Source organism: Typopeltis vanoorti, chromosome 21 (genome assembly GCF_054136105.1).
Source record: "Typopeltis vanoorti isolate ZY-2024b chromosome 21, IOZ_Tvanoo_1.0, whole genome shotgun sequence".
Lineage (NCBI taxonomy): Eukaryota > Metazoa > Arthropoda > Arachnida > Uropygi > Thelyphonidae > Typopeltis > Typopeltis vanoorti.
In genome coordinates, this window is record NC_143569.1 from 77,763,558 (window position 1) to 77,791,273 (window position 27,716).

At 36.5% G+C, this 27,716-nt stretch overlaps 1 protein-coding gene across 1 annotated transcript in view; it reads right to left on the minus strand.

Moving 5' to 3' along the window:
• LOC150095010 (sodium/calcium exchanger 3-like) overlaps positions 1-27,716 on the minus strand; it is a 150,995-nt gene that overhangs the window by 80,578 nt on the left and 42,701 nt on the right. Inside the window, exons 2-7 of the mRNA XM_090411261.1 lie at positions 22,134-22,504; positions 14,227-14,353; positions 9,313-9,529; positions 9,079-9,146; positions 3,786-3,953; positions 3,459-3,637 (exon numbers count right to left, since the gene is read on the minus strand). Of these exons, the coding sequence (XP_090267387.1) occupies positions 3,459-3,637; positions 3,786-3,953; positions 9,079-9,146; positions 9,313-9,529; positions 14,227-14,353; positions 22,134-22,477 (1,103 nt within the window). The 5' untranslated portion in view covers positions 22,478-22,504. The remainder of the gene's footprint in view (positions 1-3,458; positions 3,638-3,785; positions 3,954-9,078; positions 9,147-9,312; positions 9,530-14,226; positions 14,354-22,133; positions 22,505-27,716) is intronic.

The following is a 27,716-nucleotide window of genomic DNA, read 5'->3' on the forward strand; positions in this document are numbered from 1 at the left end:
GATGCAGGGTAAATATTTCAGCTGTGTGAAATATTTACCCTGCATTTTTTGCCTGGAGGGTGGTGAATGAGTGGAATGCATTGCCTGATTCAGTTGTGAGTTCATCTGTAAATGAATTCAAGAAGAGATATGATATTGTTTTGATAGTTTGGGTCTCCCACGACAAGTCTACTGACTCCATGGAGATACCCACAATAATAATGTTTGCACTGCCCTTGAGAGCAAATACTAAATTGATCTTATCTATGCTGCATTACTAAGGCAGCTTTTGAAAGTGTCAATCTTGCACTCCCTATAAACATTTTTGCTGAAAATTTTCTATACCAGTTCAAGAGCTATATGCTTTGCAGACATTTAATTCATCTTACTCATCATCATGCGTATCAAGGATTTAGGCCTAGCATGGCCTGTTCCGGCCTTAGAAGTCATCGTTGAATCTTTTAAGAGGACGTCCTGGTTTTCTTTTTCCTAATGGCTTGTACTTTAAGGCTTGTTTTGGTAAAGTAAGGCCTGTTTTCATTCTTTGAACGTGTTCCATCCATTTATGTTTATATTTTTTAATTTTTTCTATTACTGGTTCTTGATTTAATTCTTTCATAATATCTTCGTTTCTTTTGTGATCAAATAGGGTACACTTTGCAGTTTTTCTCATAAACTTGATTTCTGCTGTTGTTAATCTATGTTTGTCTTTTTGTTTTATTGTCCAGATTTCGCTTCCATACAGACTGGTAAGGCTAATGTATTGTATACTTTTACCCTGGTTTGTTTTTGAACTAGGTTTGTTTTAAATATTGAGTTAATTACACCTGTTATTTTTAAATATTTTGCGATTTTTACGTTTATATCTTTTTCATATGTGATCATACATCCTAGGTAGTTAAATGAATTTGCCTGTTTTAAGATCTTGTTGTCTATTACTATTTTAGTTCTTGTTGGATCTTGTCCTTTAAAGGCTATAGTTTTTGATTTTTCTGTTGATATTATCATACTATAATCTTTGGATATCTCATTTAGATTTAAAATAGCATAGCTTTCTGTAAGTTATCTTCAGAATTTGTAATTATTATTTGGTCGTCGGCAAAGAGGGGAGTGTTTAAGTTAACTGTAGGAGAAAGTTTAATTCCTTGATGTAAATTTTTACTCCATTTTATTATTATTTCATTTAAGTAGATATTAAAAAGAGTTGCTGAGAAGGGACATCCCTGTCGGACCCCTTGGTTTATCTCTCTTGTATATGATAGCTCGTGTATTCATCTTACTCCTGCAATATTAACATTTTGCTATTCCTTGAGATCTCACCAATTGTCTTACTCTTCTTTTGCTATGTCAATGTACTTCCCATCATGATCCTGCCTGTGCTCAGATATGGTCACCTGATTTCAGAGCAAAAGTTCTCACAGAAGTTAACCAAGATATAAAGCAGTGGAAGGAAGGCAAAATTGTGCCACTTCATAAGTGCAGGTGACAGAACTCAAGCATCAAATAATAGGCCTATCTGTGTGTCAGTTGTGGTTAAAGTGTTGGAGAGGCTGGTGAGATCCAGAATTGAATTGATAACAATGGTATTATCTTCATATACAGCATGAATCTGCTATAGGGAGGTCATGTTTTAGTAATCTACTTATAATAAGGTGTCAGCTTCATTAGACAGAGATAGACACACAGTATACTTATATTTTGCAAATGCTTTTTGATTGACTACCAATTTATCATGCTGTAATCTAACTAGAGCAGAATGGGACTGAATATTAGACTAGTGCATAGGATCGGAGATTGGCTGTCTGATAGGTATCAGCAAGTGGAGGGAGGAATATCCCAGAAAAAGAAAGTCACTAGTGGTGTGCCTCAGGGATCTGTTTTAGGATCATTGCTGTTTAACCTGCATGCTAATGATATTTGGATGGGGATATTCAGTTGTTTGCAGATGATGCAAAGTTGAAATGAACTATGAAGAGTAAAGCAGATGTTGTGGCCTTACAAAAAGACAGAGATTGAGTGAATGAGCACAGGAGGAGTGGGGATACTAGTTCAATGTTGCAAAATGTAAGGTTTTAAAATTTGGGAAACAAAGATGAGATGTAGAATTTAAGCTTGATGGGGATATACTGGAGGAAATATAAGATCTTGGGTGATGGTGAATAAGGATCTAAAATTTAGGGGACACATTGAAGGAGATTCTTGTTCCATTGTATAAGGCCTTGGTTAGACCACATATTGACTATTGTGCACAAATTTGATCACCTGGTTTTCAAAGTACAAAGAGATGTTGGAAAAGGTCCATAGATGACTAAGTCAATTTCTAATAAATGGAATGTTGAATATCAGGAAAGGTTGACAAGATGCAATTTACAGAGTCTAGTGGATAGGAGGAAAAGAGGTGATATGATGGAGACCTACAAGTTGGCAATGGGTTGTTATAAGATCAATGTTGAAGAGGTTTTTCAACAAATGGTAGGAGATCAAGGAAGAACAAGAGGTCATCCCTGGAAGCTGTATAAGGGTGTGAACATGGGAGTGAGAAGTACGTTTTTTGCAAGTAGAGTTGTGAATGATTAAATGCTTTGCTTGAGTGTGGTGTCTGCTGAGAATTTCAGCATGTTGAAGGCACAGTATGATGAGCTGTGTGTATGACAAAGGGACCTCCTAAATGAGTAACTCCATGGGGTCTTAGGATAATAAGAAATATTATTTTCTTCTTATAAACTTATTAGCTGATATTTTGCTATGTTTCACTGAACAGTTTGTCACAGTACATGAATTGTGTACTGTGACAAACTGTTCTTGTGCTCTGAAGATAACGGATATGTCACAGTACATGAATTGTGTACTGTGACAAACTGTTCTTGTGCTCTGAAGATAACGGATATATAATACCAGCGAAATATCAGCTAAAAAGTTATTTTTTTATTATTCTGTGTTGTGAATCAATACAGCTAAATAAACTAACATATTGATAGAAATAAAATAAATTAAAGACTCCAAGAAATTATATTCTTAGTTTCATCCATTATCAAAGTTTGTGCATAAAGTCACTTCGTGACTGGACTACTTGTATATAGACGCCAATGACTTCACATCAGTTTCATTACTATCCTATAATGCAATGCACATAACTTTACAAACATGTATAATGCTATCACTATGAGAAGGGCCACTGTCCAGACCAGTTTCAATCTTTATTGATGTTTCATCAGTGGGAGCCAGACCCAGAAGAGATACCAAGCAAACAGTGAAGTGACGTTTGCTTACACTTGGCATCTTTAATTTATTGTATAACAAAGTGAAAAAACTTTCAATATATTGGTAAAAATGTTGAAGTATGTATATCAAATACATACATTATTTTTATGTAAATAATGAGCAAATACTAATTTTAACCTTTAAAACAGTTTAAAAACAGATTTTAATTTTTTGTTGCTCTCCAAATCTGCATTGATGTTGAAAAATGCTCGACTCACCTGCAGTGAGCACGGCTTGATGTTTTACCATGCCGAAGAGCTGTAACAGTTACATGACCAGCACTCTCTAGAACAGCTGCAGTAGCTGCACTAAATTCAACAATGGCAATATCTTGCCGTTCATGTTTTGCTATCGTCTTCACTGGCTTTGCATCCTCTCCTTCTAACATGTCATATACCTAAAATTCAAAAAAGTCAACATTACTAGAATAAGGTTTAATCACAATAAGAAATTTAAAAAAAAAATAGATGAAGCTAGGTGAAAATTAATTTGATAAGAACAAAAATTACCTAAATCTTGATAAAGATAAACATATGCAAACATACCTGTCGCAGCTTGTCACTAAGACGAGGTTTTGTTTTCTTTCCTCCAGTTATATCCCTAATAGCTCCAACCCTGTACCACATTCTAGAGTGACGATTCTCATCTATAAGTCTAGCAGCTGCTAAACAAGCTGCATCTTCATCAGTAAGTCCTGGTTGTTTTCTTATTTCCTGGAAAAATAAATTTCTACAGGTAATTTTAGACAACTATGTGGATTTTTCAAATACTATCCTGATATTATATTATGTGCTACTATAAGGAGTCCTTTGACTCATCTAGGAAGGCCCTAAACATGTCAAATAACACTTGGCTTTGAACCCATTCACAGTCACCCACAACAGACTCTGGCAACCTATTCCACTTATTCACTACTCTCTAACAAAAAAACTAGTTCTAACATCCTTGCTAACTATTTGCTCTTATTCAGTTTCCATGGATGGCCCCCTAGTTCTCCCTCCAACACCTGTTCTGAAAAATTTCCTCTAAATTAATCTTGTAAAAACCCCTCAGTAATTTGTATGTCTCAATCAAAAGACTGAGACATACAAATCAACTAGTTTCTGTAACCCACAAATCTTCAACCCGTTCTCGTAAGACCTGCTACCATCTTGGTCATTTGTCTCTGGATCCTCTCCACCTCCTCATCACAAAGAAACCCTGGCACCCAGATCTGCATGCAGTAGTCAAGATAATAGTCCCATGCACTATGAACATCCAGCCCTTGCAGTTTACTATGCCATGGCATCGATCCAAGCAATCTCTTAAGCTTGTCATACTTACCAGTGTTAGACTGGTGTTTCGTGAGTGTTGGGTTCTTAATTTTGAATATGACTTATCAATTGCTTCCTTGTGGCCAGGGATCCTAAAATTCTCCCTGGGTCACAGACTAACAAATTTATTTGTTCTGTGCCAGTTAGTTTTCTATTTTAATAAACTGTGGGCCCTTTCCCTGATCTAGATAAATATCCTGCTTGACTCTAATCAGGCAGGAAGGTGTCTGGATTTTGGGGAGATTGCAGTCGTGCCCTTTTCTTGTCTTAATATTACTTAATTACACTTTCCTCTTTTTGTCACGGTTCGTATTTTGGCGAGTGGCAATGTTGTTCTCAAACACAATTCAATGACCAGGATTCAACTATAAACATAGTTTTATTTTTACACTATCAGTATACATGAAAACAAATCAATCAATTCGTTAATTCCCTTAAATTACATTAAACACTTTAAGTAGCAATACATGACAATTTCAGAATATATGACATATCTATTATCTCCTAAGAGAGGGCATGCACATAGGTGTATACTAAGAATTGTCTAAACATGTATCCTTAGGGAGACAGCTAAGGTAGCACACACATACAAATTCCTTTGCAAAGATCACATAACATGGCTCTTCGGACTACCAGTCCAATGTCCCTAAAAGTTACACTAACAAAGTAGTCTCAGTCTTCCTTTCTGCAAATGTGCTTAAATCGAATTTTTCATTCAACGCTCCCTCTTGAACTTTAGATAGGTCAAAATTACCTTACTGTTTCTTGCAGCATATAGTCTCCTTCAATTACCACGTGCGAGTCATGGGCATATCCTGGTTGGACCTTTTTTCACTCTGCAGATTGCTTTCCCATCTCATGGATTGATGCACACTGGATTTTCGCCGTCGTTGGGAAACATCTAAGGTGCTTGTCTGGAACTTCTGTACCCCATACAGGAGGGACATCACAGTTCAGGTTTCATTTTGGATCCGAGCCTTTTTTTTTTTTTTTGTCGTTCTGCACTTGGAGGTTTTTTTTGTCGGACCTCCTTCTCACGTCATACCCCTTTCACCTTCCTCCCCTTCTCTCGATTTTCCAACCATCAAATCCCTTTTTCACCTGCAGCTTACAGTCACATCGAATATTTTCATCTCGAACCCGTGAGAGAGCTCCTCCCAGAGAATTTGTGAAATCTTGCTTGTAAGGTTCAAGAATGGGTTTATCAAGGTCATGACCTTATGCCTCTTAGTCATCACTGTGGCATGCATAGTTTCATAGAATCTGTCCTTGGGTTGATTGTCAACATTTTCCTTTTTTTTTGTTGCAATTTACACATATTATTCTTCTGTTTTTATTTACACATTATTTTCCACTTCCAATTTACACACCACATATATTTCCCTTTTAATCACACATATTAATATTTTACAATGTTCCCTCTCCATTGGGTGAATAGATATACACTTAATATGATACACTTCACCATCTTAATTTCTTTCTAGTAGAATTTTCACTAGCAGTACAGATATTTTCTTTATTTAGGCTCCGTTCTTGTTAGATCTTGAATGAGGGTCTGTCTCACAGAGGCAGGCCATTCATTCAGGATCGAACACCAGCTCTGTAATTCCACATATATCCCTTCTTAAAAAAAAAAATTCAACACATTTGGTCACCTCCCAGGTCAAGACCATATGATCACTCTCACCAATTGGTGGGAATGTGGTGATATTTGTTATAGACAAATTTGCAGATGCATTTACTAGACTGAACACTCTCAAACCTCTAGTATATTCCATTGCATGCTGTTTCAGGTAATTATCCCTTAATAACTGCATAAAATCCATTTTCTTCCTCCCATGTGTCGTCTCCTCCTTCCAATCTATGTTCCCATAGTTGGAATCCCCCATAATAATTATCTGTCCTACACTCATTGAGTCTATTTGCCGATGCATATTATCTCAATCTTTTCCATCCCCTGGTCTCACATGCTGTCCCACTAACTATATCTTCTGTTAGCTATGTCTCACTAATGCCAATAACCTTTGGCCAGAATGAGCCAACCAATGCCAAAAATTCCTCCTGCTTGTTCCAAATATCAGCATTCCTGGCATTAGTGTACATAAAGTGCGAAAGCCCATTAGGTCCACTGCTATCCTGATGCTTTATACTAACTATCTCATTCTGATTTGTTACCAGTGGTAACAACTTAGGCATATCATACACACATTCTTACACTCAAGTGCCTCACTGATCTTCATATCCACTCAACAACTTATCCCTCCCCCCCAAAAAAAGCTCTAGTTTCCCTGATCCTGCACATCCACTGAATTCAACAACACTTTTTCCAGTCTCTGAACACCAAATCCATTTACAAACTACACACCACTCCTGCATAACCTACGCAGAGTCATTCACTATTATGACCCTCCTTCTCAGCTCTGTCATATCGCTGCAACAGACTCACTATCTTAACTTTCTCACGCTTTTCTTTTGCTACTTCCAATAATTCTTTTATTATTATTATCCAGGCCTCCATGGAGTCAAGACTCATCGTGGGGGGTCGTTTTTAGGAAATACAAAGTTTATCATACCACTTCTTGAACCCATTGACTGTTCCCACTCCAACCACTCTCTCAGACAATGCATTCCAAGGTTCAACCACCCTCCAAGCAAAGAAACCACTCCTCACCCTCTTGCGCACAGCCTCATTTTGTAACTTCCAGGGATTGCTCCTTGTCATCGCTCCTTTCCGCTGTTCCACCAAGTGAAAGAACTCTCCAAAGTCTACCCTGTAACTGCCTCTCAACAGTTTAAAAGTCTCAATCATATCACCTCTCCTCCTATCCACTAAACTCTGCAGTCCACACTCCCTCAGCCAACCCTCATAACTAACATTGAACAGTCCCAACACCATCTTTGTACCCTTTCCACAGTTATTTATCCCCTTCAAATCCTGGGGACCAGATCTGAGAACAATAGTCTAAGTGTGGAATGATCAGAGTCTTATACAACGGAATGACAACCATTTTATCTCTGCAGGTCATTTTCCAAGTCAAAACCATATGGTCACTCTCTCCAACTAGTGGGAGAGATGTCATCTCAGTTATTATCAGCTCTTCTGATGCTATAACCAAATCCAAAACTCTTTAATCCTCTGTTACATGTGGCCTAAGACATTTGTCCCTCAAGAATTCTAGAAATTCCACTCCCTTATTGCTACATGCATCTTCCTTTCCCCAATCTATACTGCTGTAGTTAAAATCTCCCATAACAATCGTTCTTCTTGCACTTGCCACGCTCAACTGTCTCAAACATCTCCTGGTCCCCACCTTCTGTGCTCCTTGGTCTGTAGCAACACCCCACTAAATATCCTGTCTTGCCCACCTCCACCTCACACCATATGCTTTCAAAATCATTAGTGTCACAGCCTTCCAAAGCCTCCATTCTTAGAGGACATAGATTGTCACTTATCATAAGCAGTACTCCACCACCACTTTCCCTTCCTATCCTGCTGTAAAATGCTGTACCCAGCAACTTCTATTCCTGTTATTATATCCTCTTCTGTCAACCATGTCTCTGTGATCACAAACTTTGGCCAGGCTGATGCTATCAGTGCCACCAATTCCTCTCCCTTATTCCAAATACTCCTGGCATTGGTATAAAGCATAAAAATGCCATTGTTTCTATACCCAGCACTCCACTGGGCTCAGCGTTACCCGATGTCGTCCCCCTTCTCCCAAGTACCCATTCCCACAAATGGCAATCCCTGCTGCCATCCACACTGGGAAACACTGACTTGTTCAGAAGAACAGTAATCTCTCTAGATGCCTACATCCTTCCTCATTCAAATGCAGGCGGTCTCTCGCACACAATTCCTCTCTGCTCTCAAACGCACTCCAAGCATCCACATATTCGAATCCTCTCTTCTGACACATTGTCAATATTATGCCATTCAATATCACTGCTCTTCTGCTCAGCTTGACATTATTATACCTAGGCCACACACACTATCTTTCCTCTGTGTCTTTCATACAGCCTCAAGCAAGAATCTCATATCTCTCGCTGCCCTATTTAAACCACCACTCAAGTCATTTGTTCCCACCATCACAATCATCTCATCCACCCTTTCACCTCTCTATAGTTCATACCTTTGCAATATCCTTAAAATAACAAGCTGCTCACTATCATCAAATACCTGGCTTCCTCTGCTTTCATCAATATGGTTTGTAGTCTTCATTTCTGAATTCTAAAAAGGTTAAGACCTCATATTTAATCACAAAGAAATCTTATCGCTGCTCATCTGCATATATTTCCAGTTGATTCGACTCCATTCCCCCATAGATTACCCCCCAAGTTCTTTTGGAAATTCCAAAGAGTACAGAAGAATTACATCTCCAACATGATAAGAAGAGAACAGTTAGAACAACCACTAACAAAGACAATGCCAAACCGTCGAGTACAGTTGGTGCTAAAAAGCAACGACTTTTTGAAAGATGTATACATAAAAAAAATCAAATTTTTACTTAGTATGGCATAAACTTACCTTGATAAATTTAATAAGAGACTTTTTATCTGGTTCACCTTTTGGGAAATATTCAAGCATTTTTTTTTCTGGAAAAAAATGTTTAGATTGAAGAACACTAAACAATAGAAATCAACTTAAATCTTGGTTTACTTCATATCGAAGTTAATATCTGAATTTTAGTTAACTGCAGGAATGACAACGTGACATTAACATCTTTAACATAAATCCCCATTGAACCAAACACATGCTTACCTGGTTCAGTTCCAAGTTCCAACTGCTTTTTCTGTTGTACTTTTTTTCCCATGAACATATTCTTATCAACAGCATATGAAACAACCACAAGTATTGGAAAGAAGAGAAAAGTGATTATCGCCTCCCAGACATCTACTTGTTTTGGAGTGATACACAGCAGAATAATCAACAACCAAATATATGCAAAAACACTGAAGGATGCTGTGATGGCAAACACCTAAGTAATACACAATATTTTAGTTTATTAAAGTAATATATCATATTCTCATAGTACACTACTAAATTTTTTTTTTTTGGCCAAGTAATTAACCAACTTACTTTGTCTGTGAATATAAATTTCACAATTGTATAGTTTTATCAGCAGCAAATGTAACTAATGTTACATTTACTGCTAATATATTTGCATTAAGAATAAGAAAATCTATCAACTGTTTGTGTTCTCTGGCCATGCATATTATATTGGATTTAAAACTGAAATTTGTGGCACTGCACTATGCAGCAAACAGAAATCAGAAGTATTGAACTAGCTACTGAATCAGCATAAGAAAAGTATAGCCAATTATTGCTGGACACCTCTCCATGAAGTTTGGACTCATGGGAAACTATTCCACAATGCATCCAACTGTTCCAGCCACTAAATATATTTCTTAATTGCACGTTCTAAAATCAATCTGTATACTTTTGTCAAGTAGAACTCCAAGAATCTGGGAGAGAGAAAAAAAAAAAAAAAACACCCTTCCCTTCCATATGAGACTAACTTCAGCTGAAAAGCTTGGTTCCTTTGGCCTGTCTTCTCAAACACCAGCAGAGTGTTAGGATAAAAAAAGACGTGGCCCTTGACCATAATGAATACAAATGTTCATATTATTAGCCTTGAAGATTGGAGAAGATAAAATACTAAAGAATTGCAGGAATGTATTGCTAGGACACAAAAATAAATTCTAAATTATTAAAATAAATAGTAATATAAAAAGATACCACTGCAACCATGGGCATTCGTCAAAAATTTTCAGGGGGGGGGGGGCAAAGAGCTTAGAGACGAATAAAAATTTATTGATGTAATTATTTAATTTTTTTTTCACGAGTAGATTAGAGAATACAGTATTGCATCATTACAAAACACATACATAATGTATATAAATTTACAATATAAAGGAAACGAGAATTAAAAAAAAATATATATATATATACACACACACACACACACACACGTATACACATACATATAGATAATTTCAATAATCACGTATCATATAAGAATTGAATTTTCTGTCTATTGCTTGCAAACCTATTGATGACATTTTCAATAAATTTCTTTACTGCTGCCTCTTCTAGTTTCTTCCTGTGCATACTAATCATACATAAACCTGATAAGTGCATTTCTGAGATTTCACACGTCTCAAGGTGCTGAAACTTCTTTCAATGGTACAGGTCATACCAATAGTTATTGCCGAATTAATAGAAGGGAATTAGTCACAATGTTCCAAAACTGTGTTGGAATAAAGTATGGGGAATATCAGTCAAAGGAAAATTTGTCCATTTTTCATACCACATTGTTGCCTCTATTTCTAAATATTGTAAATTATATTTTTCACTTACTCTTTTGACGTTATTTTGGAACTTTATTTTATCTATTATTAGAATATTCTTCAGATGAAACTGAAATACTGAAAATGCTATTTCATTATCTGAGGAAAATCTTGATTTTAAGGATGAAATTAAAGAACCCAAGTATGAGATAAATATTGATTGCCGATAATGGTTATCTTGCCGAAGGCCAAAACCCGCCAACCTGTAATAAAATTTTAAGACAGACAAAGCATCCCATGGTTGAGGGTGTAAGGTTACATATCTCAAATCACTTTTGTGATTATAATTTGTGGAATTTTTTTACTCGATCCCATAGGGGAGTGCCCCATTCCCCTCCCCTCCCCCTCTGCAGACACCCATGAGTCTGCAACAATAAGTCTGGAACAGACTTGGACTTGAGAGTTGTGACACACCGACTGAGAAGTCATGCAGGAATACCTCTATCATTATTATTAATATCTGACCTCCATGGAGTCAGACTCATCATGGGAGGTACACACTATTGCACATAATGATCATCCAACTGTGCTTTAAATTGATTAAATGTGTTTAACATTCACAATACACTCAGGCAATGCATTCCACTCACCAACCACTCTTCATGCAAAGAACCTTCTCCTCACTCCTCTGCTCACACTCTCCTTATATAGTTTCCAGCAATGGCCTCTTGTTTAACACCTCTCTCCCATTCTATGAAAAACTCTTCCATGTCAACCTGATAACACCCAACTAGCATATATGCTTCAATCATATTTCCCCTGCACTCTTCCTCCTATTCATGAGGCTCTGCAACTTACAAGGTGCGACAATTTAATTCCTGGAACGGCAGCATTGCTCATGTGCCGATTTGGTTGGAGTCACACAAGTAATCTTTGTACATGTTTTAACTGATGTGTGCATAAACCTCAAGCCGATAGAGCTTGAGGTTTATGCACAGAGATAGAACCATTGCTAGTTGATGACTATTGCAAAAACAATAGAAACGTGCATGTAAACTTTGCCTAAAAGTATGTGATTGAAAGTTGGAGCAGTGTGTTATCAAATTCTGTGTGAAAATTGTCCAAACCTACTGAAATGTTGCAAGTGGCATATTATTATTATTCCTGATACCTCCAAGGAGGTAAGACTCATCATGGGAGAGGACACCTGCAACTGTCTCAACCACTACACTGAACCTCTACTACAAATCATCTCCATCAACGCCATCTACCATCACAACCACTACAACTAGTATTTTTTGTCTGTAAATTGCGTGCGTTCTGAAGGGCCGATTTGTCTGTATGCGGGAGAAAAAACCCTACTACCTTCGTATGAGATCAGCTAACTCGCCTGTGATTGAAATCATCCAGATAAAGATTCCTCCCGTCTCAACAAGAATTGAACTTAGGCCTATTCGAAGGGTGCAATGTACTGTCATTCTTCCAATTGCGCTGGTGTGGATGCTCTGAAAAAGTCAAGTGTCTTTGAGTGGTATGAGAGATTCAAAGGTGGAAGAGAAGATGTGAACAATGACCCCAGAAGTGGGCAGCCAAAACCAAAAAAGATGGATGCAAACGTGAACAGAGTGCGAGATTTAATACAGTCTGAGACGATTAAGTGTGCTGATGAATTGCAAATGAATCAAGAAACAGTCAGGTAATTTTAACTGAAGAATTGATTATGCAAAAGATTTCTGCAAAGTTTGTGCAGATCTTGATGGATGAACAGGAGCAGAGGCAGCTTCAAGTTGTGACTAATCTTTCTGCAAATAAGCAGATGTTTCCGAGAGTAATTACGGGTGACGAAACCTGGTGCTTCTACTACGATCCTGAAACAAAATTCCAGAGCATGCAGTGTAAAACCATGAGTTTGCCACATCCAAAAAAAGCATGCATGTCATGTTCACAGTTCAAGACCATGCTGGTGCATTTCTTTTATCACAAGGGGATAGTCCACTATGAATTAATTGAAGTGGCACAAACCAATTAACAATGCTATTTAGAGGTGCTAAAAAGATTACGAAATTCTGTTCGGAGAAAAACACCTGAATTGTGGGCTGACAAGCGGATCATCCATCATGATAATGTACCAAGTCATGGTGCACTCATCATGAGAGTTTCTGGCCAAAAAAAAAAAAAAAAAATTATTACTGAATTAGGTCATCTTGCTTATTCACCTGACTTAGCTCCCTGTGATTTCTGGCTGTTTCCAAAATTAAAGACTGCGCTAAAAGATTGAAAATTTTCTGCCGTTGCCGATATCCAGCTAATGTGATAAAGGCACTCAATAGTATTCCAAAAAAAGAGTTCCAGGCCTGTTTCCTAAAATGAGAACACTTTAAACCAGTGTATAAATGCACGAGGATATACTTCGAAGGCAATAGTAGCCACTAATGTATAGTTCCAAACAGATTTTTTTTTTTTTTTTTTTTTTTACAGGTGCATTCCAGGAATTAAATTGTCACACCTGATACATTCTCTCAGTTTGTCCTCTTACTCCACATTCCAAAGACCACTGGCCACCTCTTTGAATCTTCTCTGGACCCTTTCCAACATATCCTCATCACCACGAAAACCCAATGACCAAATCTGTGCACAATAATCCATATGATGCCTGATCAAGGCCTTATACAATGGCATCATAACCTCTATTTTTGCATACAGTCTTCACAACTTGCGCAATGTGGCCCCCTGAATATCAGGTCCTTGCATCACTCCAAGATCTCTCATCTCCACTTCTTTTAAAGTTTCCCCACCAAGTGTATACTCATCCCATCACTGCTTACCAAATCATATTGTTTATCCCATGCCTGTAGGAACTTGGTTCCATCCAGAAAAGTGAGAATATGTGGGCGGACAAAATTTACATCACAAAACAGATGATGCAGTATTATTTCCAAATAAGGGAAACTTAAAATATATGCTAGAAAAACAGAATTGCGCAATGCTGAAACTTCAGCAAAACTAAATTAATAGCAATATGTAGAGACAGAATGGAAGGAAATACTGTCCCACCACAGATGCGAAGACCTCTTGACATTTCTGTGCATGCATGGCGGAAGGCAAATCTATTCTGATAATATGGTAATCAATGATGAGTGTTTATAGGGCGGAAAATTTGCTTTCTTTAATAAAAAGTCTAGTTTTTAAAGTGGTAAATATTTTGCTTGTACAACAGTTGAAAAATTTTATGGATAAAGTATGCGATTACTCTTGTACAAATTTGTGTCAAATTTGTACATTGCCTTATTCTTTTCTCCCTTCATAAGTCAGTACACATTAAGGTAATAAGAATCAGAGGAATTTAGTTTTTATTTGTATATTTTTTAAACTCTCCCATACTTACTCCAATCATCCGTATCCTGTGAGTTTCTTCTTTAGGAATGGATACTATACACACTGCTGAGATTACTAGTAGGTTAAAAGCTGCTGAACCAACAATAGTTCCTGGCCCAAGGTCTCCAGCATAAAATCTTAAAAATAAAATGAAATTAGTATATTGTTGTAGTTGATACATGAGTAAATACTGCAGTTTGATCTAGCACCGGAACAACAAATGAAATGATTACACACTTGGATGTGATATCACATGCTATAATAGCAATGTATACTTCTTAGTGTGTGCCTATTTTGCTTGTACAACAGTTGAAATTTTTTAAACTCCCATACGCCAAGATGCCTATCGAATTCAAGGCATCTTGGGCTGCAATACCATTATGATCATTGTGTGTGTGTGTGTTTTCCAAATTTGAGGCGACAGCTCACATAAGTGACAGCCCTTTTCATTTCATCTCCCTTCTTTAAATTAAAGAATTTTAAGAAATTATAGTAATATTTAAATTTAATAAATTATTGGGATAAGATTATGTTAAAATACGTAAAGAACGCCTACATAAACCCTGAAAATTACGTTTGTTTCCATAACGCCAGGTCACCTGATCAGCGATTAGAACCGAACGCTAGAGGTTCGGTTCTAATCGCTGATTAGAGGAATCTTTTTTCAGTGCTTTTCTTTTTCAGAGTTAGTTGATCTCAAACTTTATAGCGCAGAATTTAATAATAATAAAAAAAAAAAACTGACTGTAGGTCACTTCACAAAAGAAAGATTGCAAAATCTATAGCACGGTGTTATACGTATGCGAGGGGGATTAACGGAAGAACGGCGTTTTTTATAATCTCGGGAAAAGATAACTTGAGAGATGCTGTTCGAAAGAGAGGTAATAGTATGAAAGAGGATGAGAAATCCAAGTAGGTTCCAGCAGCTGCCTATGCACAATACATTAGGGCTACAAGATGGAGGTGGCAGTTATCTACTATACTTATTCCTGAAAGCGTTCATTGATAGTTTGAGCCCACCAACTGACTTATCTGTCTTCAAAAAGTTAGGGCTAAAGGGGCGCTATTTATTTAAACAAGTTTATTATTCCCTTTTGAGAATAAAATTTTAATGAAGAATTGTATAAGAGTAACACATACGTTCGTCCTAGTTTGACAGACTTGTTTTTCCAAATGAAAAAAATTTTGATCGCAGTGTTCTTAACATGCAAATTTAATACAGCGTTTGAATTCATACACACCTGGAGTAGTAGAAATATTCTTTTGGAGAATAAGATTAGGACTAACAATGCTGGTTAAGTTTTTGCAAATCCGTTACTGTTCTACGATTTGGTCATTGAAATAATGTCTTCATATAAACTTCACAAAAGAAAGGCTACAAAATCTATAGCACGGTGTTATACGTATGCGAGGGAGATTAACGGAAGAACGGCGTTTCTTATAATCTCGGGAAAAGATAACTTTAGGGATGCTGTTCGAAAGAGGTAATAGTATGAAAGAGGATGAGAAATTCAAGCAAGTTCCAGCAGCTGCCTATGTTATTATAATCATAAAAGAAAAGGGAATGATGCTGGGAATTAAAAATGTGTTAGGGACCACGAGATGACAGGACTTGTTGGGCCGTCTCTTCACTGCTGGCTACTTAAATTAGTGATAGCCTTGGACCAGATATCTCTGATTGGCTGCCAGTGGAGATCGAACTGCCCATTTAGTCTCCAAAAGTTAGATGAGGCTAAAACGGCCTCGCCTACTCCCTACATCGGAATAAAGGGCTTGGTACTGCAGGTGAGCTAAGGATTTCTAGCTATGAACTTTTCTGTATTTTTTTATTTTACATGATCTAGATAATTTTACAATTACCTTGCTCTAGAAGTCACATTGCAAGCCACTTGAGATCTCTAATACGCAGAGCAGCGATCACGTGCTAGGCAACGAAATTCATCTCATCTCTCACCTGATGATAATCACAAACATCCGTTCCTGCAGCCTGTTGGAGAGTGGACATGCTAACCACAGACAATCAGGCCAGCAAAATGAAAAACAACTCGGCCCCATCACTTCGTCGCAGTCCAAATTTCTTAGTTCTACAAGTCTGTGTATAATTTTCTTATACTAAAAGGAAATCAGTATTGTATTTATCAGCCAATTTCATTGTTCACATAACCCGGAGATAGCACATCGTACGATTATTCATTCAATGGCTTCATAATCAGTGCTACCCTAGATCTGTAGAAAGTGATGATTGCTAACACTAAAAAGCTATTCAGCCTTCCATAAGTATTGACATCTTCATTAAATACAAGTGACCCGTGACTATCGAGACTGAAGTCACTTTGTTCAACAGTTAACTTGCACTACTAGATATGCTAATTTCACGGTTTTTACCTCATATGCCCTACTTTTCAAAGAGCTCTGTTTCACACATGTGATCAAGCATTAAACCACTAATCCCAAATAAAATTTCTTAGCATCAATGAATGCTTTGATATCCCTGACCGTGACTTTCTATCAAAAAAAGGGTTGAATGACGACGACTTCGAATTTAGGTTGTTGAGCGTATGGAGCATGACTATTGACCTTAGAAAATGTTTCAATGCTTAATGTCAATAAACTAGGGATTGCATTAGGGAGGAAATGTATGCTAAGCATTAGTATCGTAGCAATGAAGATAGCAGAAACATCTTAATGTAATCAATACCGTCGACAGGGTGCAGCATAGATGCAGCCTGCCTCACGGCGCCGCTTAATAAGGGTGCTCGTTCAGCCATATTGCGGTAGGCTCTGTATTACAGCAACAAGATATTTTACATCTGATGTAGATGCAATAGATTTATTTGAAGAATTAAAAACTCTCAAAAACAATACAAGAGAAAAGTGGTTCTCAAATTTTATCACACACACATACACATATACATATAGTAAACCTTCGATTTAACGGACTAATAGGGGCTAAGGGATGTCCGCCGCTAAATCGCGAATTTTTTAAAATAAAAATATCTAACATTATACTGCAATTTTATCAATATTAGCACTGTAATGAAAAAAAAATTGTTTTACACAAATTTTAACACTTTTAGATAACTTAATGTCCAGGTAATCCTACTTTGAAAAAACTATCAAGTTTTTTTTTTTCTTTTGAATTCTGCTGGTTTTTTTTTTTTATAATTAACTCCCTAAAATTACGAAAATGTGTAATAAAACTGCCGCAGAAAGTCACGCCACGCGACAAAAGAACCAATTACAGTGCGATTGGTGTGATCACGTCCTAATCATTCGCCGAACATATTTTATGAGCGGTGACTCATTTATGTTGGCTAAATTACAGTGTTTTTCCAACATATGATGGCCTATTCGCCAAAATTTGTTAAAAATAACAGGAAATTAATAACAAAAAATAACCTGTTAATTTAATTATAAGCAAATCTTGGTTAAAAGCATTTTTAAATGAATAGGGTGTAAATTTTTACATGTGACATAACGGACCGGAAATTTTATCCGTTAAATCGATGGTTCACGGTGTGTGTGTGTGTGTGTGTGTGTGTGTGTGTGTGTGTGTGTGTGTGTGTGTGTGTGTAAAAAACCAAGTCCGCGCGGTTAGCCTAGTGGCTGTGCACTTCACAACCATATGCCTGGAGAAGGAGTGTCCTATGTTCGATTTCCCGCCGGTGACGTGAGGAGCTGAAGGATCTTCCTCAGCCAAGTTACCTGGTCTTGGGCGTGGACAGTAGGGTTTTTTCAGCAGTTTATCCTGGAGTTTTTCATCCCGCAAAACCGGCCTTGAGAACTCAACAAAACATAGGATATACGGCTGACTATCTTATCCTGTGAACGGTTTGAGGTCCGATTATTAACAAACCCTCAACACCGCAAGGTAAAAGAGGGTAAAAAGGAAGATGAGATGATATATATAACCAAAATCTTGTAGAATATCCCAACGTAACCATCGCCCTAAGAATATTGTTAACAATTCCTGTTAGCGTTGCAAGTGCGGAAAGAAATTTTTCCACGCTTAAACTGATTAAAAATTATTTGCGAACAGCAATGACCCAAGAAAGATTAGTTGGTCTAATAACTATATCGATAGAGGCGGACATAGCTGATAATTTAAATTTAAAAGAGCTTATAAACAGTTTTATTGTGCGATATCCCCATAGAGCAAGCATTTAATTAATATTATTATGTAATCGTTTTGGAGATTTTGTTATAATCCATCAGGGGCGATATTTAATTGTTTGCCTCAAGGCGCGATCTAATCTGGTAACGGCCCTGAATGTCGTTTCCGTTCACATGTAACTCATTCGGAATTGATTTAAGCTAGTTTATTAGCTTCTTCAAAAGGTTAAGACGCTAAAGCTTTGTATTAAATCATTAAAATGCCCAATTCAAAAGTGTTGCTTTGCTTCTCCCTTATTTATATTGAAAAAATATCTACATACATTCGTTAATAATAATTGACATTTTCTGAATAGAATGCAGTTAATATGTACTAATTATTACATATACTATTAAAAGAATAACTTCAAACCAAACTCCTCCGAAGCTTGGTACTCATCGTTCTCCACTGTTGGCTGGTTCCAATGATTCCAAAAATACAACGTATCATGCAGTCGATTTCGCTAAGATTGCAAATGGTCCAGTTACTTCACGAATCCCATGCATGAGTTTTTAGGCAGCTATAATATTTGAACTATATCGGAGGAAAGTACAAATAATGCATTGCGAGTTTCTGGTTTTTAACTGGCTAGAAAAAAAAAAAGTTCCTCTAGTAGGGAATAATACTGAACTCAACGGTCTTTGTTCTGGTAGACTAGAACTATGAAAGCATCGTCATTTTCACCGGACTTATTGCAATTAATTATTTGCAGATTATAAATATTATGTTACGACTGCACGAACTTCGTTATATTCAATTTTGTACAGATATTTTTATTAATTAATTATAATTAATATTAATATTAATTAATTATAATTTGTTATTTTTAAAACTTGATATTAATATTAATATCAAGTTTTAATATTAAACTGTTGTTTCATTCTGCATTTTTCGCATTCTTAAATGTTAAATTTAAGAATGCGAAATGATTTGATGATTCTAGTTGACAGGCTCTCACACTCACGAAAGTTCATGTTCGACTAAGTTGACTAAATGTGGTTGTCTGAAAAGCGTCAAATCCTAAGGATTCCCATTTCTCCGCTCATCTTTTTTTCCGACGAATAGAGATCCGCATTGAATCTTGGGGAAAATGGGGTTTTGTCAGTCAGGGTATCTGCACCGTCTCAGCTTTCGTACACGTAAAAGTTGTATATGTAGTTGTAATAATGAATGTACTGCTAAAAGGTTTTTTTTATTCAGAACGCTTTCATTTATAACTGATCATGTGGTAGCTATTATTTCTTCGTTTTATTGCAATATCGTGTGGTCAAGTGTTTCGTTTGTGTGCAAAAGTGACAAACTGCAGCATGATTTTGCCACCAACATTTTGGTCGGCAGATACGCATGTAAATTTGGAGTGAATTTTATGTATCCGTTGTCGTATGAGCTACTGTGTATATTGTAACATAGTCGAGACGTTGTAGTTTGTTAGTCTGGAAAATAATTAAATATTCGATTTACTAGAGTTTTACGCAGCCTTATGATTTAATCCATTACGCTTTAGGGTTGCAGGTTTCAATTAAATAATTAAAAAGGTACACATTAAAGAGTAATAACAAATGAGAGTTAAAAAAGTGTCAAGGTTATGCAGCACGGCAAGCATCTGTTATTAATATATTTATAAAAGCACCTGTGCTATGACTTAAATTTTAACACCAACGAGAACGAATGGCAGAAGGCAGCAAAAGGGAATTATGCTTAAGTTACATAAAAACCATTAATTACTAAATATTTTCGGGCGATGTCAAATGAAAGTTGTCATTTTGTATTAAATATTTTACATTCTCACACAAACACGCAAGAAAAAAACATATGTTAGGAAATAGATAACTTATAATTTAAAAATTTGTTTTCCCAAATGTTTACGAAAAGAAAGTTCGACTGTAGCTTTCGAAGGAAAAGCGTAATTACAATATAATATCTTAAATGTTCATCGTTCATTTATTAATTAGGCGAATGATGACTTGCCAGAGTAATGTTTTACACTGTCGGCAATATTCTGCTACAGTGCAATGTTATCTTTTTGCCGAAAAGAAATTCAAAACTGCTCATATTTCCAAACTGACAAATATCTTCATTTGTTTATGCTAGCTCAAACCCAACGCTGAATCCGAAAGAATTTTCCTGTCTATGCGAACTTTAAAAGGTGGACTCATTCCTTTTGTTGATGCCAATGCGTCAAATACTAAAAACAGTACATGTAGAGATAAGTGAAAGTAAGTCAATTTTAATTTGACCACCACTATTACAATGAACCTGTTATTTAACTGTAGCGAGCTGTAGTAACGGTATTGAAACAAAGGCTATACCAGTTTTCTGCTATTACTTTCACATATTCTGCTATTATTAATACTTTCACAGAGACCGTCTTCAATTGTTATAACTACTTCCCTGATTTAAAAAAAAATTATCGTTATTAACATACAGTTAAACCACTACCGGCCAAGACGTGAATATAACGTCAACCAAAACACAGATGCGAAGTGTACCATCGAAGGAACATAAGTACGAAGCCTAAAAGGTTTGCTATATTTCATCCACGGCCGATATGGGTAAGGCTAATAACCTGCCGATGCAGTAAGAGTAGATAATACTGACCTGACATCATTTCGAAATATCAGCTACCTACTGTTGATTTGGGAAGCAGTAAATGGTTTGCCTTAGACGGCAGCGATGACATTATCTAGCACAGGGTAATTTGATCTCTTAAGTTACAAAGCTATGCTGCTATCCATATTAGTTAACACTGCTCAGTACTTTCGGTGTCTTAATATTTTGGAAAATGTGTATGCCTTAGTATAACGGGAGAGTTTGGCCAATTCCGTGAAAAATACGAGCCCCACTAAGGCCTGTCATGTAAAAATCTTTAACACTATACCAAAAATTGACACCTGCACTGTTTGTAAATTCATGACAGATGAAAAAAGTGTAGCTGTAGTCACTAACTAGAATGAATATTCTAGGCTCTTCATTGTAGTTCATCTTTGATGCAGGTAAGTGGGGTTCCCCCCTCTGAAGGTTTTTTCCTTTTTTTAATCCATTCATGAAAAATAAATTTAGCGTATATTTGTGTTAGTATTGGGAATAAGGTAAGAATCAGATAATTCGGAAATCTTGCCCTCAACCAAAATCAAAGTCTTGAAAACCAGCTATGAAACCGATTTCAAGCCACTTCAGGTTTCTAAATATGGTAGTCTCAGAATGGATGATGACAATTATCTGATCAAACGAAGACATACGAACATCTGTCGAAATCGTGTGTTCCTAATCATCACTTTCACTTATTTCACTCGGTTATTTCAGAAAACTTAAGGATAAAATAGTGCTACCTGTCCAGACATTAGTATTTTATTGTATTATATAAGAAAATACTAGAATTATCAGTCCACTAGAGAGATTAATATAATATTGTGCTTGTTTTTCAGATTAAGGTTCTTTAATATTTCCAGTTTTTACTGGATTCAAGTAACGACTCAGCTGAGTAGCAATAAATAAATAGTAGGAAATATTATTATACTAGTGGATGTATGGCCTAGCTGCAAAGCGAGTATTGCACCTACATTGTGTGCATTATTGCCATATGTTTCATTACTGCCTTAGTATAACGGGAGGGTTTGGCCAATTCCGTGAAAAATACGAGCCCCACTAAGGCCTGTCATGTAAAAATCTTTAAAAATATTTCGTAAAATTGACGGGAAGTACATCTTAATTTCTAGTATTAAAAATGGTTTCTTTAAAACTCAATTACATATAAATTTCATTACCTGTTTCCGATGATTTCTATGATGGAGAGAAGAATTTCTGGAGCACTGGAACCAAGGGCCATTAACGTCAGATTGGCAACAGTATCATTCCATATTCGTACTTCAATCACCTCCGGCTCACTTTCAACTGCTGTAGATAACCGAATTTTGCGAGTTCTGCTGGTAATTTTTTCGATGGAACACATAAATATATCTGCGATAATGGCGATTCCCAAGAAGCAATACATTAATCCCAACAGATAAAGAAAGGCACGCGTCTCTCGACTCCATGTGTACTCGTTAATTATTGGTAGTAGCAGGCCTTCGTTTGAGCAGGTGTAGTTATACAACGTTTCACTTGACATCTTTGTGCAGAGATTCTACGTCTCTTCCTGAAAAAAAATTCAACTGTATTAGACAATTTACGATTGTTCTGTTAAATAGCAACAGTTTAAATGCGAATATTGTGATAATGTGCTTTAAGTTGTTCTTTACTAACAGAATGCCTTTCTATTCTAGAGATTTTTCAAGTGACCTTGTAACGATTATGAAATCGGGCATTGAAGCATTCATTTTTAGTGATCTATTCAATTTTCTTTTTTGTCTATACTGGCTAATTTGATGAACCATCCCAGAGAAAACCGTTATTATACGAAAAACACATTAACAGGCTGTTCAGGGTTCTTTTATACATTTGTCAGCTAGCACTTATCTGGCAACAAGGATTTTAATTAATAACCATTGGCTAGTCATCGTCCACTTGTAGGACCTGAAAATTTAAGCAGTGCGATTAATCATTCTGTAAGATTTTACAATTCCTTTAATAATGGTTAGTTTCATAAGCCCACTATACAATGTAGTGTTTGTCTTTAATATAAGCTGAAACAATGCCTTAGTTGCAGCTCACAACTTCGATACGTCTTTAGTTTTAAAGTATGAATCCATGATGAACGCTTGAAAAAGCTGTTTCATTGATGGCGTATGATTCCTTCTAATTATTGAACTAGAAAATCTTATCAAGAATCCCAAAAAGCCACTTGAGCCTATAGCCGACTGGCTTCTTGAATTTATTCATAATGAAGCAGCACTATTTTATAAGAATTCGTATAATTTGAGAACTATTTTTTTAGAGGGTAAATGAAACTTCGAAAGACACGCATCTCAAGACAACAAATCCTGATAATACTGATAAATATATATTAGAATAAATACAGGCTATCCTTGTAACATGGTTTCTTGTATCACAATGCTATGTTGCCTGCCAAAAAATAGTTTCAATGAGTATTAGGGATACGATAGATAGCAGTTGTCTACTCTCCTCTTGTGATCTCGTCTCACTGCCTAAAAATAATAATAATAATAAATTATAATCATTGCGCAGCTTTCTGTGACAGAAAAAAAAAAATTAAGATCTGAAGATCGGATGCTCGCGCTGCAATATTTAGAACTAAAAGAGCTTTACTTACTCGTAGAAATAAGATTATGAGTTGTATTTTACTGCAGTGAATACTGATTACTTCGAGATAGAACTGAATGAGTATGATTTATGACACAGAATTTGAATTGAAAGATACAAGTCCAGAGCGGCAGGAACATTGTAGAAAAGTTGGCAAAAATTTCTTATGATATAATACTAAATTTGACTAATCGACAGTATCATTCTAAAATGGTTTCTGCAACTAGCAACCACACGACTTCAGGACTCTTTAATTGTCACCCTAGCGGTGAATCTCATTGTTCTAAAACAAGCTGGTAGTACGCATGGATTTTACATTTATTATGATCCAGAATGCATGTTAGCATACGTTTGTTTCAATCTTTTGATGTTTGCTAAACAGTGTAGGATAAAATAAAGATATTAAGCATTGCATCCCGAACAGTTCTAAGCGTGAACAATCTTGCGATGTTTGTTCTTTTAATAGTTTCATTTAAAAAAAAAGGCACCGTCCTGCTTTTTACTTTCGGAGAAAAAGCTATGTGAAGGTGTAATGCATACTGCATTAAAAATCGTTAAGTAGAAAGGCATGTCAGCTAAGGCCTAAATGATTTTTCAAAATATTCTTCCTAAATAAAAATTTAGAGTTAAGACTCTTAACTTAAGAGTCCAATCTTTCCAGAAGTTTCCAAAAATTTATTTAACAGAAACCACCTTATGACTTCATATTTTATTTTTCAAAAATATTTTCTCATGCAGATATTGATCCATGAATAATTTTGCATGTATTACTATTAAGAAAGTCGAAACTTATTTTTGCTCACAAATGTCTTTTTTTGAATGAAACCTTACAGCTTAATCTAATACTTGATATTCATGTTCAGAGGAAAGCATGCCTCAATAGAAAAATTCTTCAGTACTGTTCTTTATTATAGTTTGTTTTTAAAATTCTACAACATTGTTTTCCTTCATCCCAACAGATATTCAGAACATTCTGGAGACCTGAAAACAATACTCAATCACACTACAAAATACTTAATTACACTTTGTCCATTTTACTATGGCTCACAGTTTTGAGTCATGAGATTGAGTAAGCATTCAAGAATATAATTCTGGGCTGGAAAGAAGCCAAGAACTTTGCACTTGTCACCTAGAAGTATTTGATCGATCGCTTAGTAATTTTCAAAACATGTTTTTCCTTATGCACGCTAACACAATAGCATTGCAACTAAACTAAATTTCCACGAAAGAGTCCGGCGGTGTTCAAAATTTTTTTTCTTCCCATGCCTTATCTGATGAGTTGACGGAGTTACAGCGAAGGGAAAAATAAGTAAATAGTTCTGTACCATGAATCGTAGCAAAATATTAATTTCACTTTTTAAAGATTTTTTTTTATCATTTCAAAGCTTGGACGTGTGAAAATATTCATGGATATTACCGTAGCATAAACGAATACGGTATTGAAGAGGAATTGATGGCAATGCTGTCCTCTTCACCGATGACAATTTGAAATTGCTTAAGCAGTTCGTCGCAATGAAAGAGTGCATAATTATGTAGCACAATGACAAGTGCAGGGAAAGCAGAAGGAATGTTCAGTAGTGTAGAGATGCCCGCTATGTTTTTAGAATGGATAAAAATAAGTGAATACGATAAATAATACATTCAGATTATTATTATTATAAAAACCTCCATGGAGTCAAAGACTCATCGTGGGGGGTTCCACTGTTATACACACAGTTTATCATACTGTGCCTTAAATATATTTACTGTCTCTACACACACCACACTCTCGGGCAAAGCATTCCAATCACTCACCACTCCTCCATGCAAAAAACCTGCTCCTCACTCCCTTGCTCACACCCTCCTTATGCAGCTTCCAGGAATGACCTCGTGTTCTCCTGCTATCCTCACCCATTCTGTGCAAAACCTCCCCGACATTAATCTGGTAATAACCTCTTAACAGCTTATATGTCTCAATCATATCCCCCCCTCCTCCTTCTATCCACCAATTTCTGCAAATTGCATTTTGTCAATCTGTCTTCATACTCTACATTCCAGAGACCAGAACCACCTTAGTCAATTGCCTCTGAACTTTTTTCAACGCAATTTCATCATTTTGAAAACCAGGTGACCAGATCTGTGCTCAGTAATCCATATGTGAACTGATCAAAGCCTCACACGAAGGAACCATAACATCCTTACTTCTACAAGTAAATGTCCTCTGCATCATTCCCATTATCCGCTGTGTTGTCTTCACTATTTTAGTAAAATGTCCCCGAAATTTTAGGTCCTTGTCTACAATCACTCCCAAATCTCTCATTTCCTCTACCTCTTCCAAGATATTTGCACCGAATAGTGTACTTTATATCCCATCTCTGCTTCCCAAATTTCAAAACCTTACACTTTGAAACATTGAATTGACATCCCCACTTATTTGCCCATTCAGCTAGTGTATTCAAGTCCTCTTGCAAAGATACAGAATCCACCCTACTCCTGATAGCTCTCCCCAACTTTGCATCATCTGCAAACAACTGCACATCACCATTCAGACCTCTCCAGATATCATTTACATAATTAAACACAAATTAAACAGCAATGGACCCAAAACAGACCCTTGAGGTACACCACTAGTAACTTTCCTTTCTGGGATATCGCTTCTCCATAGACAACTCGCTGATACCTATCAGACAGCCAATCTCCAATCCAGCGAACCAATCTACTGTTCAGCCCCATCCATTCCAATTTAATTACCAGCTTGTCATGTGGCAATTTATCAAACGCCTTTGCAAAATCTAAATATACCACTGTATATGCAATACCCTTATCCAACGCATTTGTCACTTTATTATAAAAAGTAAGCAGGTTGCTAAAGCATGATCTTCCTTTAGTAAATCCATGCTGGCCGCCAAAGAGTATTTTTCTGTTGTCAACCCAATTCTGAATCTTATTCCTAACTAACTTCTCTAATACCTTGACCACAACTCCAGACACACAGACTGGAGTTGTGGTCAAGGTCTATAATTTAAAGCCTTACTCTTATCACCTCCCTTATGAATTGGAACAATTTTACCCAGTGAGAGACTCATGTTGAAAAGATACACAAAAGCTGTTAACTCTCTGGCACATTCCCTCAAGACACGTGGTGAAATAGCATCAAGTCCCACAGCCTTATTTGCATCAAGTCTATTCAATTCTTCATATACCTCCTGTTCACTTACTAACTATATTCCATTATAAATAACTATATTCCATAAAATTTTGCTAACATTTTTTATCAATGTTAAATTTTTTTTAAAAAACACATTTTTTAATGTAAAATCCGCCCATGAAAGGTTAATCTTTAGTACCTTAGGCAGGCTAAGTTTTTTTTTTTTTACATAATCAAAAAAGCCCTTCTTTAGAGACCATACATAGAACTTTAGTCGTCTAAATAAGCGGGAGAGAATAACACGCAGGTCTGGAGAGCTGGCTCGCTAGCTATTCGGCCAGCTTAGACTGGCCATGATTAGTAATAGGAAGCTATAATACTGAAAGCAAAAATGGTATTAATCGCATGAATCGAGTCCGTAATCTTCAACCGAATTCTAGACCATAGTAAGTTGTTCATTGCAACTTAAATATCTCTAGACGGAAATGCATGCTACTTGAGCGCTGGGTAGGTCTATTAAATGAGTTGTGATTATGCATCTGATGGAAATTACAAATATTCTCCTGTGTACTGAAATTAATACATGGTGAAGAAGTAGTTGATCATTAGACTGATGTTGCCTTGACTTGTTGTCTGAGGTTTAACCATTCCACTAATTTTGCCTTAAGTCAACTTTCACTTCTATATATTATGCATCGCAAAGGAGTCATGAACGCATCGAGAAATGGCCCCTGAAGGGTATGAAGCCTTTAAGGGCAGAAGGCTCAAATTCCTTGAAGGAATTTGAATTAAACCTTCATGCCTTTTCTATTATACCTTTTCTTCTGAATTCAGAGACACATTCAGTGTCCATTGAATCTACCATGAATTGCAAAATTTCCCAGAGAGACTGAAGGCTACACTCATTCAGTCAGTCTTCGCATGCAAAGTTCCACAAGCCAGATACGATCTTGTTTAGCTAATGCTGGATCTGACTGCTTCATCTCCATGGAAACCAAACCTGAGCGAGTAGGCCAGATCT